The 17,339-nt window shown below is 38.9% G+C and overlaps 1 protein-coding gene and 2 long non-coding RNA genes across 4 annotated transcripts; 2 read left to right on the top strand and 1 right to left on the bottom strand.

The window, feature by feature from the left end:
- The first annotated feature begins 3,030 nt into the window (after positions 1-3,030).
- On the top strand, positions 3,031-6,067 carry LOC132132444 (bone morphogenetic protein 10-like). Its single transcript, XM_059544818.1, has 2 exons — positions 3,031-3,622; positions 4,863-6,067. The coding sequence occupies exons 1-2, from the start codon at positions 3,046-3,048 to the stop codon at positions 5,717-5,719; spliced, it is 1,434 nt and encodes a 477-aa protein (XP_059400801.1). The 5' UTR covers positions 3,031-3,045; the 3' UTR covers positions 5,720-6,067.
- Positions 6,068-11,829: 5,762 nt separating this feature from the next.
- On the top strand, positions 11,830-12,810 carry LOC132132525 (uncharacterized). Its single transcript, XR_009429049.1, has 3 exons — positions 11,830-11,983; positions 12,058-12,204; positions 12,689-12,810. It is a non-coding gene; the product is annotated as an uncharacterized LOC132132525 (long non-coding RNA).
- Positions 12,747-16,822, bottom strand: LOC132132526 (uncharacterized). Of its 2 annotated transcripts, XR_009429051.1 has the most exons (6): positions 16,741-16,822; positions 16,121-16,412; positions 13,705-15,912; positions 13,267-13,591; positions 12,853-12,938; positions 12,747-12,822 (listed from the first exon to the last, which is right to left on the bottom strand). It is a non-coding gene; the product is annotated as an uncharacterized LOC132132526 (long non-coding RNA). The 2 variants fall into 2 exon arrangements; XR_009429050.1 differs by having other exon boundaries at positions 16,121-16,809.
- Between the last annotated feature and the right edge of the window lie 517 nt (positions 16,823-17,339).

The following is a 17,339-nucleotide window of genomic DNA, read 5'->3' as shown; positions in this document are numbered from 1 at the left end:
TTTATTTATTAATGCTAATAAACTTAAATGTGTTTTAAATGCATAATAACCAGGTTTATATAATATTTATCACCAATTTCATACTACTCCAGTGTTATTTAGGAATAAATGAGATACTATTAAAGTTTATTAATATTTCATATATCTGTTTTTATTTTAAGTTAACATTTCAGTAATTTTGTGTCTGTGTATATATATATATATATATATATATATATATGTATATATATGTATTTATATAGAGTTTATCATATTTTTATTTCAGTTTTAGTTATTTTAGAAGATCAACTGAAACTTAATAGAAATGAGTTGGCCAGGCAATTAGCTGAAATTACATAAATTTGTGTATTTTATTTTAAAGTTTAATTTAAGTCAAGCACCTTTATTTATATAGCACTTTAAACAAAAAAGATTGTCAAAGCAACTGAACAACATTCATTAGGAAAACAGTGTCAATAATGAAGAATGACAGTTAAAGGCAGTTCATCATTGAATTCAGTGATGTCATCTCTGTTCTGTTTAAATAGTATCAGTGCAATCATCTGATTTTGTTGATTTTGATATTCTAGGTATTATCAAATTGCCTGAGTTTTGAGAACGTAACACAATCTGATTCATTATAATTTGTTGTCTCAGTTTCCTGTTCATCAGTGATCAACGAATTATTGGTACCTGTTATCAAACTAGCTGAAACAAAATGATTACTGAGGTGCTAAACCATTCAGGGCTTTATAAGTAATAAGCAATATTTTAAAATCTATACGATGCTTGATAGGGAGCCAGTGCAGTGTTGACAGGACCGGGCTAATATGGTCATACTTCCTGGTTCTAGTAAGAACTCTTGCTGCTGCATTTTGGACTAGCTGTAGTTTGTTTACTAAGCGTGCAGAACAACCACCCAATAAAGCATTACAATAATCTAACCTTGAGGTCATAAATGCATGGATTAACATTTCTGCATTTGACATTGAGAGCATAGGCCGTAATTTAGATATATTTTTGAGATGGAAAAATGCAGTTTTACAAATGCTAGAAATGTGGCTTTCTAAGGAAAGATTGTGATCAAATAGCACACCTAGGTTCCTAACTGATGACGAAGAATTGACAAAGCAACCATCAAGTCTTAGACAGTGTTCTAGGTTATTACAAGCTGAGTTTTTAGGTCCTATAATTAACACATCTGGTTTTTCAGAATTTAGCAGTAAGAAATTACTCGTCATCCAGTTTTTATATCGACTATGCAATCCATTAGTTTTTCAAATTGGTGTGTTTCACCGGGCTGCGAAGAAATATAGAGCTGAGTATCATCAGCATAACAGTGAAAGCTAACACCATGTTTCCTGATGATATCTCCCAAGGGTAACATATAAAGCGTGAAGAGTATCGGCCCTAGTACTGAGCCTTGAGGTACTCCATACTGCACTTGTGATCGATAGGATGCATCTTCATTCACTGAATTGATAGCGGTCAGATAAGTACGATTTAAACCATGCTAATGCACTCCCACTGATGCCAACAAAGTGTTCAAGTCTATGCAAAAGAATGTTGTGGTCAATTGTGTCAAACGCAGCACTAAGATCCAATAAAACTAATAGAGAGATACACCCACGATCAGATGATAGTTCAAGTCAGAAGTCAGACCGTCCAGACGGTCAAGTTGTGGTTTTTTGATGAGAGGCTTAATAACAGCCAGTTTGAAGGTTTTGGGGACATGTCCTAATGACAATGAGGAATTAATAATAGTCAGAAGAGGATCTATGACTTCTGGAAGCACCTCTTTCAGGAGCTTAGATGGTATAGGGTCTAACATACATGTTGTTGGTTTAGATGATTTAACAAATTTATACAATTCTTCCTCGCCTATAGTAGAGAATGAGTGGAACTGTTCCTCAGGGGATCTATAGTGCACTGTCTGATGTGATACTGTAGCTGACAGCTGAATGGTTGCAATTTTATCTCTAATAGTATCGATTTTAGAAGTAAAGTAGTTCATAAAGTCATTACTGCTGTGATGTTGGGAAATGTCAACACTTGTTGAGGCTTTATTTTTCGTTAATTTAGCCACTGTATTGAATAAATACCTGGGGTTATGTTTGTTTTCTTCTAAAAGAGAAGAAAAGTAATCGGATCTAGCAGTTTTTAATGCTTTTCTGTAGGATATGTTACTTTCCCGCCAAGCAATACGAAATACCTCTAGTTTTGTTTTCCTCCAGCTGCGCTCCATTTTTCGGGCTGCTCTCTTTAGGGTGCGAGTATGCTCATTATACCATGGTGTCAAACTGTTTTCCTTAACCTTCCTTAAGCGTAAAGGAGCAACTTTATTTAAAGTGCTAGAAAAGAGAGAGTCCATAGTTTCCGTTACATCATCAAGTTGTTCTGAGGTTTTGGATATGCTAAGGAATTTGGATACATCAGGAAGATAACTTAAAAAGCAGTCTTTTGTGTTAGAAATGATGGTTCTTCCATACTTGTAACAAGAAGTAGAATTTACAATTTTGGCTATATGAATTTTGCACAGAACTAAATAATGATCTGAGATATCATCACTTGGCTGAATAATTTCAACACCATCAACATCAATTCCATGTGACAGTATTAAATCTAGAGTATGATTTCGACAATGAGTAGGTCCTGAAACGTGTTGTCTAACCCCAATAGAGTTCAGAATGTCTATAAATGCTGATCCCAATGCATCGTTTTCATTATCAACATGGATATTAAAATCACCAACTATTAAAACTTTATCTGCAGCCAGAACTAACTCGGATGTAAAATCACCAAACTCTTTAATAAAGTCAAATAAAGTAAGTAACAAAAATGGTTTTAGTTAACTAACTAGTGAAATAATAACCCAGCTTTAACCTGAACCTCTTTTTACTGTTAATATTTGAACAGGAGTCACTTTTTCTCGCTTGTAATGATGTGTTTGTCATCCTTTGATTGCAACGGAGTAGCTGAGGTGCTTTCTATAGGTAGCTCTGGAGCGTCTGCTCTGTGTATGTGAATGTAGCATAGGTTTGAGCTGGACGTTTGAGAAAGGCATGCATGGAAAGAAGATACAGGAAGTGTGAGGAACCCGGACACACTATGAAAGGCCCACAGACCAAGTGGCAACATCTCCAAACTTGTCAGCACAAGAGGGTCGACACCGTAGTCCTGCCCTCCACACTCCATCACGAGATCTACAAGGACGAGGCTGTTTTTCCTCTCGCACCACATCGAGCTGTCAGGCCGGAGAGAGACGGACGGACCTGCGCAGGTGTCCCAGACCCTCACATCATCCTGATATTTCACATCATCATCACGTCTCTGAGCACAGTCATGTCTGTTTCTGGGCTTCCTGCAGCCGGGTGTGTTTGTGTCCTGAGCCTCTGCGTCCTGCTGCTCTCTTCGGCTCGCTGCGGTCCGGTTTCTCCTCGCTCCACTCCTGGGGTTGTGGATGAAGTGGACATGCAGGAGGTCCTGGGTCAGTTTCTGCAGGTGTTGAACTGGACTGATCAAGGGCCCCGGCCGAGGCCCCGCTCCGAACCGCCTGAGTACATGCTGGAACTGTACGATCAATTCACGAGCGACCGCAGCGCCGCGCCGTCAGCAAACATCGTCAGGAGCTTCAGGAATGAAGGTGAGGAGCTTCAGTTGTTGTGAATATTTATAACATTCTTTTATTTCCATAGCTCTTTATACAACACAGATTGTCTCAAAACATTAATAAACAGGAAAAAATTGGGATTAATCGCTTATGTAACATTAAGTTTAAGTCGTAAAGCAGCTCTATAGAAGACAACAGTGTCATTATTCAAATCAGTTCATGTTTAATTCCGTTTAGCTTCAATCACGTAAAGTTCACCCACTGTAATGTATTATTCCTTTATTGTTGTGTGTATTTTTGTGTCTTAGAGATCAGAGTTCCGTCCTTTTTTATAATTTTGTACTTTTCAGTAATGATTAGATTAACTTATGAAATTATTATTACATATAATTATTTTAAATGTTATTTAATAATAAAAAAATATATATTATCATTATTTTTTAATAAAATAATAATAGTTAATTAATTAATTACTTGATTACAATAATTAATTAAATATTTTTTTAATTTAATTTTTTTATTTAATTTAATTTAAATTTAATTTAATGCTTGTATTATTATTACTATAATTATTTAACCATTATTTAAATTACAAATAAATTATTTATTTGTATTAGTATTATTTTACTGGATATTATTATTAATACTTAATTATTCAACCAGTCTTTCAATTAACAATTTTAAATAATCATTTTAAATTATTATAATTTTTATAAATATAATATATATATTTTGTTTAATGATTTAACCATTAATAAATTAAAATCATTATCCTCATTTTAATAATAATTATTATTATTATTATTATTATTATTATTATTATTATACAACCATTCTTTGAATAAAAAATATTATTTTAATTATTTAAATAAATATGATATTATTATTATTATTATTAGATTTATTTAACCATTCATTCCTACACATATAATAATTATTTATATTATTACTAGTAATATTATTATATTAATAAATATTATATTTATTATTATTATTATTATTATTATTATTATGATTCAACCATTATTTAAATTGAATAATTATTAAGAAATATTATTATTTTAATAAATGTTATTTATAGTACTATTATAACCATTTTTTATTATTTTAAACAATAATAATTATTATAAAAACATGATGTTATTTATTTCCCATTCTCAAAGTGTTCTTTAAATGGACAAGTCTAATTCTTTCCTCACACACACACATAACAGATTGAAATCCTGTGGCATCACATCAAGAGTTTTATTCTTCCTCTGTCTCTGATCTGCAGAACACGGCTCACACGGCGAGAGCCTTCGGACGCACCGTCTCCTCTTCAATATCTCTGTCCCGCGGCACGAGCGTGTGGTCAGCGCCGAGCTGCGGCTTCACATGCGTCTCAAGACAGACTCGCAACAGCGCAGCGGAGCAGGGTGGAGGGTGAGCGTGTTCGAGGGACGCGTCCAGAGAGATCCACTGGCGACAAAACACCTGCATCGCAGGGAGAGCGGCTGGGAGGTGTTCGACTTGACCAACGCCGTCCAGCACTGGAGGAAGATCAACACTGTGACCCCCAGCCTGGAGGTGCGTATCAAAAACCTGCAAGCGTTTAGGAATACGAACGACTGGCCAGTGCTAGATCTGGACTTTGACAGGGATCTGGATGGAAAACACGAGCCTGCACTGATCGTCTTCTCAGACGACTCGAGTGAAGTCCGTCAGGAAGGCCAGAGTGAACTCAAAAGGAAGGAGAACCAACTCTGGAGGGATGAGAGCGAGGATCAAGACGAGACGCACTCAAACCTGAGAGTCCGGCGCAGCGCTAAAACAGAGGACTGCAGGAAAGCCGAGATGTACGTGGATTTCAAAGACATCGGCTGGGACTCGTTCATCCTGGCTCCGTCGGGTTACCATGCGTTCACCTGCCGCGGAGCGTGCAATTATCCTCTGGCTCGGGAAGTGACGCCCACCAAACACGCCATCGTCCAGACGCTGCTCAATCTGAAGAGTCCTCAGAGAGCGGCGCAGGCCTGCTGCGTCCCCACCGAGCTCAAGCCCATCCCCCTGCTGTACGAGAACGAGAACGGCGTGGTGGTGTTGAATAATAAATACGAGGGCATGGTGGTGAAGGAATGCGGATGCAGATAGAAACACCGGAAGAAAAGACTGAAACCACATGTGAATCCTCATCAACTAAAACACACACGTGCTGCTTCATGAACCAAACATTCAGAATCTTTGCGCTCCTAACAGCTTTTTATTTAGGCCTCATGTATATTTATTAGTTGTACATTAGTTTTTTATTGTAATATACAACACACTGCTTTGGGGTGTTTAATCATTTGTCACTTAAAATGAGAGAAATTCAGACTAAACCTGCTGGATTTGAGCTTTGCATTTAAAAAAAAAAAAAATTTTTATACATAGGGTGTTTTTGCCATAGAAGAGTTATTTTTAGTTCAGTCTCCACTTCTTTAAAGAAATGTTTTTTTTTTTCTTAGCTGAAGAACATACAACAAAAATAAAGGATCTTCGTTGGCATCCATAAAACCAATAAACCTTCTTTATAGTGGATTCTTTAGAACGTTCTTCACACTTAAAAAGAAAAAGAATTAAAAAAAAAAGCTTTATTGGACCACACGGCAAAATAATATATTTTAAAACATTAAAAAAAAAAGCAAATAACAATTTTAAAATTAAAAAATAAATTGATCTTTCAATTATTTAAAAAATATATATGTTTAAAAATATTAATATATTTTTAAAGCCATTTAAAAAATATTTAGCCATCCATATATTTCAATCAAAGGAAATACATTCACATGTCACAGTTGAAGAAAAGCTTTATTCATCTTCTACAAATGCACCTGCTTCAACTTTTAAACTTCAGTTCAGTTGCTGGCTTAATTTCTGTTATTTATTTATTTATTTATTTATTTATTTTTTAAGTATAATCAAATTCAACTTAAATCATATTAAACTGACTTTAAAAATGGAGTTGAATTTTGTATAACTAAAAAGTAAATTGGATGAGCTAAATGTAATGGAAACATATATGACTTAATTATCATATAATTTTGGTACAATGTTTGTTATGTGACACATTGGTATTTTCCATCCACATTTGGATTTAGTGGAAATGTATTTTCTTGCTCTTGAAGCACATTTTAAACTATGACACGTGGGAAACCAAAAATAATTCTTCTTTGGCGTTGTTGCAAAACACAGTTTTTTGAACCTTGAGAGTTGAGAGTGTATAAAGATCCGATGGATGTCAGTGTGTTGTCATGCAGCCAGTACAGTCCAACAGCGCCGATTGTAACCAAACCGAGTGTGAATATTCGAGCCCCTGATGGCCACATGCCGTGCGAGCCTCAGCCACGTTCTCTTCCCCGGCCGTGATAAGGAGGTGTGAAAAAGCGAGACGTGTTGGACCCCTCACTCAGGATGAGACCTCAGTCCAAGTGCTGTGTCAGATTCCTGAGCGCCAACAGCAACGGTCTCCAACGATGCCTTCGCTTCCTCCTGAACTTCACTCTGAGATACAGACGTAAACATACGACCCAATGTAGTGTGCTAATCTCTTCCACTGTAAAGAATCCATGGATGTTAAAGATTCTTCATGGAATCATCGACCTTTATTTTTAAGAGTGCAGAAGAATAGTTTTGGTTCCTCAAAGAACCTTCCAGTGAACAGTTCACCGTTGCTTTCATAGTGTGAAGAATATCGCAATCATCTAAATAAACCTTTTCCATTAGTATAAAGAGCTGCATTTTTGCATTGGAAAGATTTTTAATGTTCTTCATGGAACCATGTTTTGTTTTTTTAACTGTTAGGTATCTTCGACTGTGCGTGAAAACGCAACTTTTTAAAGTTTTTAAAAATAAAGGTTCCGTAGAATAACCACTTTGGCTGGAAGATTTCTTAAAATAACAATTGTTTTCTAAGTGTGAAGAACATTTTAGTAATCTGTTGAACCTTTTTCCAATATAAAGAGCTTTTTGTGCAATGAGAAGGTTTCGGTGGGGTTGCCAGGTTGGTGTTTTTTATTGCACATTGATTTTTTTGAGAATTCAGTTTCTTGATTTTAATTTATTTAATTGTTCTTTGGGGGCTACTTAAGTACCACAGACACCAGAAAGTTTATATTTAGACAAAGAAAATGAAAATACATAATAATACTAATGTGTGTTCATTCTTGGGATAAATACCTGGCAACCCAAGGACCGAAGTGTATGTTGACTTTACTATATATATATATATATATATTTGAGCAATGCTGACAATAGATAATCGGTCATGGGCCCTGTGTCTCACCTGGTTTTACCCACTGATGGCAACATTTCCCAGCAATATTGTTTAAAACATTGCCCCGTGTATCATAGGCTTAAAGCATAGAAGTAAAAATGTATTATAAACAAAGTCATTTTTGAAACGGTGTGAAAAGTGCTATATAAATTAACCATGCCAAGTGCTGGGAGATAAAGCCAAAGGCTGAGTAAAATAATGAAAAGTACCAAAATGTTAACTATTTATTAAGTGGTCAACTGAGATTATTTTTCTCCTGGGATCTGGCAACCCTCTTAGCACCAACAAAGAACCAGTTTAGGGTTCAAGAAAATGTCTCAAAAGATAACATCCTGGCACAAAATGACTGTTCATGTTCCATTTTCCTGTGATTTATTTCCTTGCAGTGTTCAGTCTGACATGAAATGTATTTATTCTTGATTGACGAGCCTTCCAGAGTTTGTTTGTCTGTAATGTGAATAAACCTGCAGATGCTCACTTCAGCAAACCTTCTCTCATGTGTCAATTAAACTGCACTGGTATCTGTTTAAACTGGACGTCTTATCTGAAGCACTAAGTGTTTCAGTGTAAAGACCTTTAGCAGTGGAGATACTGAGGCATATCGGGAGCCATACACTACAAAACTGATATACAGTACACACACACACACACACAATGGGAAATCATTCCTCAGCACACACACAGCAGGCTATAGTTATACATATTAACTGCAGGAGGTGTAGCCTGAAGCCTTATATCCTATTAGAACCTTCCATTATAATTCTAAAAATAAATGAAATTTAAATAAATTATATAGCATATTGATACAATGCACTGATTGTAAAAAATAAAATTAAATAATAAATTATTTGAGTTATATTTATCTCCTTATTTTTTCTAATTTAGTACTATTTTTTAAATTAAAAATTGATTAAAGAAAATCTAATTTAAAGCAATAAATTATGAATGATATCCAGTGATATTTGATTAAATTTATTTGATTAAAAAATAAAAAAGATTTGGTTAATATATGTGTGTGTGTGTGTGTGTGTGTGTGTGTGTGTATATATATATATACATATATACAGGAATTGAATGCTTTGAAATATGATTCACTACTGTTTCGAAGTGCTCGATTCAGAGCGCGGTTCGTGAATCATTTGATTCAGATCTGCAATATCTGTTTACACAAAAACAACAAAACAAAACAGGTTATTGGTACACTTTATTATTTAGCTGTGATGGTTGTCTCGGTTTACATTCACAGTGTTTTTGGAAACCCTGTAAATTTGAACAAATAACAACATCTAAATAATAACATTATTATTTTGCTTATTTTTTAAATTCAATTATTAATATATAAAGACTGAAATATTACTGTAATTACTTAGTCAAATAAAATATTTCTATAATTTATTTTACACTTCACTTTCAAACATGAATCATTAATTAGTATGTGAGCAGAGCAGCATCCAAAATCAAAGTGCTTCTGCTGAGATTCTGAAGTATGCTTACAATGGACACTTTACTACTCCATGAGAACACAGGAGGGGATTATGAATGGCAGTGAAGCAATGCAACTGAGGTTGTAAAAAATAAAAAATAATTAAATGCAAAATGTCTCAGTTCACATTACTTTAATCTCCGATCTCCGTGTGCAAGTGTTTTGCTTGCATGTATGTCATTGCAGCAGCACATTAAACTTTAATTATAATTAAACTGACTGGAACTACCTGTGAATCAAATTATTTTAATGCACACCTTTTAGCCAATTAGAATCAAATATTCAGACAAGCCATGGTATAAATAGATTTATTAGAGTAACCATTCAACAAACCAAGCAGCTAATGGTTGTGTTAAGGAAAAAAAGAACACTTTTTGTGTTTGTGTCAATTTGCTGAAGGTAACAGTAGTGTTCCTGTAGCTCAATTGGTAGAGCATTGTGCTATGAAGCGCAAGGTTGTGGGTTCAAATCCCCGGGAACAAATTATAGGTAAAAATTGATGATTCACTTCATGCAGCAGCTACCAAAAAAAGAAAGAAAAATTCATTAAAACAATTTTGATTATATCATTAGATTTTTGATATGTTGGTGTAGTCAGGTTGTCTTTTACATAGTTCAGCATTTATCACAGTAATTTACTCCTGAAAACTTAATTGGTCTTCTCCAATATTTTCCAGGTTAAATATAATCTGAAAAAAAGTAGTAAATAACAAAATTCATATTGTATATCTACAATCTCCTAGCATTACTGGTCAGTTTGGGAGTTCGGAGTGGGTTCGCGAATCATTTGAGTCAGTTTGGGAATTTCGGAGCGGGATCACGAATCATTTGAATCAGTTCGGGAGTTCGGAGCGGGATCGCGAATCATTTGAGTCAGTTCGGGAGTTCGTAGTGGGTTCGCGAATCATTTGAGTCAGTTCAGGAGTTCGGAGCGGGATCGCGAATCATTTGAATCAATTCGGGAGTTCGGAGCGGGATCGCGAATCATTTGAGTCAGTTCGGGAGTTCGGAGCGGGATCGCGAATCATTTGAATCAATTCGGGAGTTCGGAGCGGGATCGCGAATCATTTGAGTCAGTTCGGGAGTTCGGAGCGGGATCGCGAATCATTTGAGTTCAGTGTTGGGCAGTAACGCGTTATTAGTAAAAAAATTATTAATATTGACTGAAGTGCAGCCTAACCTGTTTGCAGCAACGCATTGTAGGATTGGTGGATGCCAACCACTGTAAACACGAAGGCGCACTGTGGGCGTGTCTCCGTTTATTCAAGTATGTGCGGCAGTCATGGCGAGTCAAGGCGAGAGCAACACGAGTTTCTCAAAGTGGAAATATGCTCATTATTTCACTTTAGTTGAGCATAAAGACAAAAACCTTTTAGTCAAATGTAAGATGTGTCTTTCTGGTTTGAATGTCCTATCCTAGCCAACGAATTTCCAATCAGTGCGCTCAGATTTTGTAAACCGTAACGTTACCCTCGGTTTTTGAATCTGTACCCACGAATTCATAATCTGCGCGCACACTTTCTCAATCCGTTCCCATGGATTTGTAAACTGTAGCCTACTCACGGATTCATGCAGCAAGCTCCTACGTGTTAACATACAGTTTAATGAATATTATTATGTGGAACGGGTCTACAGCAAAGTGTCTTAAGTGATTCTCTGTATGTTTTTCTCAAACAGGTGAAACATTGTTGAAAACATGCAGCCTGTCTCTACTGTGGAGTCTCCGGCTTTCAGTCAGCTCCTTAGCATGAAAACATAGATTTCATTTTTAAACAACATTATATATATATATATATATATATATGTGTGTGTGTGTGTTCGTTTGGCTGCCTGGGGCTCGAGGATATAGAGCGACCAACTTTTTTTGAGCAAGCATTGATTATGCGTGACCTGTTTTTATACAGTCTATGTGCGTGACACAGTCTCAATTTGTGGGACGCATGATTTGGGCTTAAAACCGCTCTGCGCGCACGCGCTACGCGGGACGGGTGGTCACCCTAATGTATGTATGTGTGTATGTTTCTCGAAATTGATTCTGAATAATTCAGATTGCTTTCATTTATTTATTTCAAAATGTGTAATGTTGTCCATTGTTGACAGTTTACATACTTAAGCTGTGAAAGGAACATTTTTAAGGGCTCAACACAACAGCTTTTATGATGAAGAAGCCACTTTAGTTTTTGATTCTGAATATATTATTCAGGTGTTTTGTTATTTATTTCAGAAATCCTTGTGATATACAATATTCAGTTTGTGCTGGTCTGACTTAATCAATAGCATTAATGGGAACATTAAAGAAAGTTCTTTAAAAAGTAACTAAAAAGTTACTTTTAACAGTAATGCATTACTTTTTGGTGTAAGTAATCAACAAAGTAATAGGCCTATTTCACACCGTGACGTAGGCAAACCGGAAGTAGGGTAAGTAGGGCTAGCGTTCATTCGCTTGACGAAAAATGGCGGAGACCAAAAGTAATCAGAGGTGTAGTGCGCCTTTGTTATCTTCAAATAAAAAACAACCTTATTTATCATTTCATAGTTTTTCCACCGACGAAAATTTTAAGAAAGCGTTGAAATTGGGCTATACGGAGAGAGGAGGGGGCGACCTTTACTGTGAGGAAAGGTAGGACTTTAGTGTGTGCGCTAAGCACTACACGGAGGATGAGGTCCGTGTCCAACCGGAGTCCGGTCGTAAAGATCTCGCACCACGAGCTGTGCCTTCCAGGTTTGCGTGGAAAAGTTGCGAAGACGTTAAATCACGCGTCAAAACGGGATGTTTGTGGTGCAGAGAAGTAAATGTGGAGATGGTGCAGGAGCACGATTACAACAGCCGTCCTGTCCCAGGTGAGTGAAATGTTAACTAAAACAATAACTTAAAAGTTTATCGGCAACTATAGACATTAATAAAATATAGTATGTTTTATTTGTATTGTTAGATGTAACGTTATACATTTAATGTAGCACATGGTAGCAGTTATGCTAACAGTCGAGCAGGTTAGTGAAGCGGTGTTTTAATACTTTTGCCATCACCCTTTTATACTACTCTCTTTCTGGCTTAAGTCACACAAAATTAACAAAGACAATTCAAGTAGTCAATAAAATCCACAACAATGTAGGAAATACGAGAAAACACCTGTTGTACAACCAGAATTCAAATTATTTTTAATGGTTTGTAGGTTATTTAACTTTGAATTGATGTTCTAAGTTACTGGTATATTATTGCATAAATGTGATAGTAACTTTCCAAAATAATGACTTGTTTTTTTATTAAAGTATTATGTTTAACACAAAATAATACATGTATTGTTGTTTGCTTTACTTTAATTAGGTGCTCTTGCTGTGGCATGGGGGAAAAAAAGAGCTGGAAAAAACACCTGCTAGTGACATCAGCATCATCTACACACCTGCTAGTGACGTCATGCTCCTCCTCACCTGCTAGTGACATCAGCATCATCTACACACCTGCTAGTGACATCAGCATCATCTACACACCTGCTAGTGACATCATGCTCCTCCTCACCTGCTAGTGACATCAGCATCATTTACACACCTGCTAGTGACATCACGCTCCTCCTCACCTGCTAGTGACATCAGCATCATCTACTCACCTGCTAGTGACATCAGCATCATCTACACACCTGCTAGTGACATCATGCTCCTCCTCACCTGCTAGTGACATCAGCATCATTTACACACCTGCTAGTGACATCAGCATCATCTACACACCTGCTAGTGACATCAGCATCATCTACACACCTGCTAGTGACATCAGCATCATCTACACACCTGCTAGTGACATCAGCATCATCTACACACCTGCTAGTGACATCAGCATCATCTACACACCTGCTAGTGACATCAGCATCATCTACACACCTGCTAGTGACATCAGCATCATCTACACACCTGCTAGTGACATCAGCATCATCTACACACCTGCTAGTGACAACACGCTCCTCCTCACCTGCTAGTGACATCAGCATCATCTACACACCTGCTAGTGACATCAGCATCATCATCTACTCACCTGCTAGTGACATCAGCATCATCTACACACCTGCTATTGACATCATACTCCTCGTCACCTGCTAGTGACATCAGCATCATCTACACATCTGCTAGTGACATCATGCTCCTCGTCACCTGCTAGTGACATCAGCATCATCTACACATCTGCTAGTGACATCATGCTCCTCCTCACCTGCTAGTGACATCAGCATCATCTACACACCTGCTAGTGACATCAGCATCATCTACTCACCTGCTAGTGACATCAGCATCATCTACACACCTGCAGATGTGTATCATCTAAACACCTGCACACCTGCAGATGATGCTACACACCTGCTAGTGACATCATGCTCCTCCTCACCTGCTAGTGACATCAGCATCATCTACACACCTGCTAGTGACATCATGCTCCTCGTCACCTGCTAGTGACATCAGCATCATCTACACACCTGCTAGTGACATCATGCTCCTCGTCACCTGCTTATGACATCAGCATCATCTACACACCTGCTAGTGACATCAGCATCATCTACACACCTGCTAGTGACATCAGCATCATCTACACACCTGCTAGTGACATCAGCATCATCTACACACCTGCTAGTGACATCATGCTCCTCGTCACCTGCTTATGACATCAGCATCATCAACACACCTGCTAGTGGCATCAGCATCATCTACTCACCTGCTAGTGACATCAGCATCATCTACACACCTGCTAGTGGCATCAGCATCATCTACACACCTGCTGGTGACATCAGCATCATCTACTCACCTGCTAGTGACATCAGCATCATCTACACACCTGCTGGTGACATCATGCTCCTCCTCACCTGCTAGTGACATCAGTATCATCTACACACCTGCTAGTGACATCAGCATCATCTACATACCTGCTAGTGACATCATGCTCCTCCTCACCTGCTAGTGACATCAGCATCATCTACACACCTGCTAGTGACATCATGCTCCTCCTCACCTGCTATAGACATCAGCATCATCTACACACCTGCTAGTGACATCAGCATCATCTACTCACCTGCTAGTGACATCAGCATCATCTACACACCTGCTAGTGACATCAGTATCATCTACACACCTGCTAGTGACATCAGCATCATCTACACACCTGCTAGTGACATCAGTATCATCTACACACCTGCTAGTGACATCAGCATCATCTACACACCTGCTGGTGACATCATGCTCCTCCTCACCTGCTAGTGACATCAGTATCATCTACACACCTGCTAGTGACATCAGCATCATCTACACACCTGCTAGTGACATCAGCATCATTTACACACCTGCTAGTGACATCAGCATCATCTACATACCTGCTAGTGACATCATGCTCCTCCTCACCTGCTAGTGACATCAGCATCATTTACACACCTGCTAGTGACATCAGCATCATCTACATACCTGCTAGTGACATCATGCTCCTCCTCACCTTCTAGTGACATCAGCATCATTTACACACCTGCTAGTGACATCATGCTCCTCCTCACCTGCTATAGACATCAGCATCATCTACACACCTGCTAGTGACATCAGCATCATCTACTCACCTGCTAGTGACATCAGCATCATCTACACACCTGCTAGTGACATCATGCTCCTCCTCACCTGCTATAGACATCAGCATCATTTACACACCTGCTAGTGACATCAGCATCATCTACACACCTGCTAGTGACATCATGCTCCTCCTCACCTGCTATAGACATCAGCATCATCTACACACCTGCTGGTGACATCAGCATCATCTACTCACCTGCTAGTGACATCATGCTCCTCCTCACCTGCTATAGACATCAGCATCATCTACACACCTGCTAGTGACGTCAGCATCATCTACACACCTGCTAGTGACATCAGTATCATCTACCCACCTGCTAGTGACATCAGTATCATCTACACACCTGCTAGTGACATCAGCATCATCTACATACCTGCTAGTGACATCATGCTCCTCCTCACCTGCTAGTGACATCAGCATCATCTACTTACCTGCTAGTGACATCATGCTCCTCCTCACCTGCTAGTGACATCAGCATCATCTACACACCTGCTAGTGACATCATGCTCCTCCTCACCTGCTATAGACATCAGCATCATCTACACACCTGCTAGTGACATCAGCATCATCTACACACCTGCTAGTGACATCAGTATCATCTACACACCTGCTAGTGACATCAGCATCATCTACACACCTGCTAGTGACATCAGCATCATCTACATACCTGCTAGTGACATCATGCTCCTCCTCACCTGCTAGTGACATCAGCATCATCTACACACCTGCTAGTGACATCATGCTCCTCCTCACCTGCTAGTGACATCAGCATCATTTACACACCTGCTAGTGACATCATGCTCCTCCTCACCTGCTAGTGACATCAGCATCATCTACACACCTGCTAGTGACATCAGCATCATCTACACACCTGCTAGTGACATCAGCATCATCTACACACCTGCTAGTGACATCATGCTCCTCCTCACCTGCTAGTGACATCAGCATCATCTACACACCTGCTAGTGACATCAGCATCATTTACACACCTGCTAGTGACATCAGCATCATCTACACACCTGCTAGTGGCATCAGCATCATCTACACACCTGCTAGTGACATCATGCTCCTCCTCACCTGCTAGTGACATCAGCATCATTTACACACCTGCTAGTGACATCAGCATCATCTACACACCTGCTAGTGACATCAGCATCATCTACACACCTGCTAGTGACATCATGCTCCTCCTCACCTGCTAGTGACATCAGCATCATCTACACACCTGCTAGTGACATCATGCTCCTCCTCACCTGCTAGTGACATCAGCATCATTTACACACCTGCTAGTGACATCATGCTCCTCCTCACCTGCTAGTGACATCAGCATCATCTATACACCTGCTAGTGACATCAGCATCATCTACACACCTGCTAGTGACATCAGCATCATCTACACACCTGCTAGTGACATCATGCTCCTCCTCACCTGCTAGTGACATCAGCATCATCTACACACCTGCTAGTGACATCAGCATCATTTACACACCTGCTAGTGACATCAGCATCATCTACACACCTGCTAGTGGCATCAGCATCATCTACACACCTGCTAGTGACATCAGCATCATCAACACACCTGCTAGTGACATCAGCATCATCTACACACCTGCTAGTGACGTCAGCATCATCTACACACCTGCTAGTGACATCAGCATCATCTACTCACCTGCTAGTGACATCAGCATCATCTACACACCTGCTAGTGACATCATGCTCCTCCTCACCTGCTAGTGACATCAGCATCATCAACACACCTGCTAGTGACATCAGCATCATCTACACACCTGCTAGTGACATCATGCTCCTCCTCACCTGCTAGTGACATCAGCATCATCTACACACCTGCTAGTGACATCAGCATCATCTACACACCTGCTAGTGACATCAGCATCATCTACACACCTGCTAGTGACATCATGCTCCTCCTCACCTGCTAGTGACATCAGCATTATCTACACACCTGCTAGTGACATCAGCATCATCTACACACCTGCTAGTGACATCAGCATCATTTACACACTTGCTAGTGACATCATGCTCCTCCTCACCTGCTAGTGACATCAGCATCATTTACACACCTGCTAGTGACATCATGCTCCTCCTCACCTGCTAGTGACATCAGCATCATCTACACACCTGTTAGTGACATCAGCATCATCTACACACCTGCTAGTGACGTCAGCATCATCTACACACCTGTTAGTGACATCAGCATCATCTACACACCTGCTAGTGACATCATGCTCCTCCTCACCTGCTAGTGACATCAGCATCATCTACACACCTGTTAGTGACATCAGCATCATCTACACACCTGCTAGTGACGTCAGCATCATCTACACACCTGTTAGTGACATCAGCATCATCTACACACCTGCTAGTG

This window comes from Carassius carassius, chromosome 49 (assembly GCF_963082965.1).
Source record: "Carassius carassius chromosome 49, fCarCar2.1, whole genome shotgun sequence".
NCBI lineage: Eukaryota > Metazoa > Chordata > Actinopteri > Cypriniformes > Cyprinidae > Carassius > Carassius carassius.
The sequence above is the reverse complement of the archived record's forward strand: the minus strand, read 5'-3'. Positions and strand labels throughout refer to the sequence as shown.

Excerpts from the sequence above, each read along its gene's own strand:
- LOC132132444 (XM_059544818.1), top strand. The coding sequence starts at position 3,046 with ATGGAAAGAAGATACAGGAAGTGTGAGGAACCCGGACACACTATGAAA. Across the intron at positions 3,623-4,862 it reads CAGGAGCTTCAGGAATGAAG|AACACGGCTCACACGGCGAG; the intron begins GTGAGGAGCTTC and ends TCTGATCTGCAG.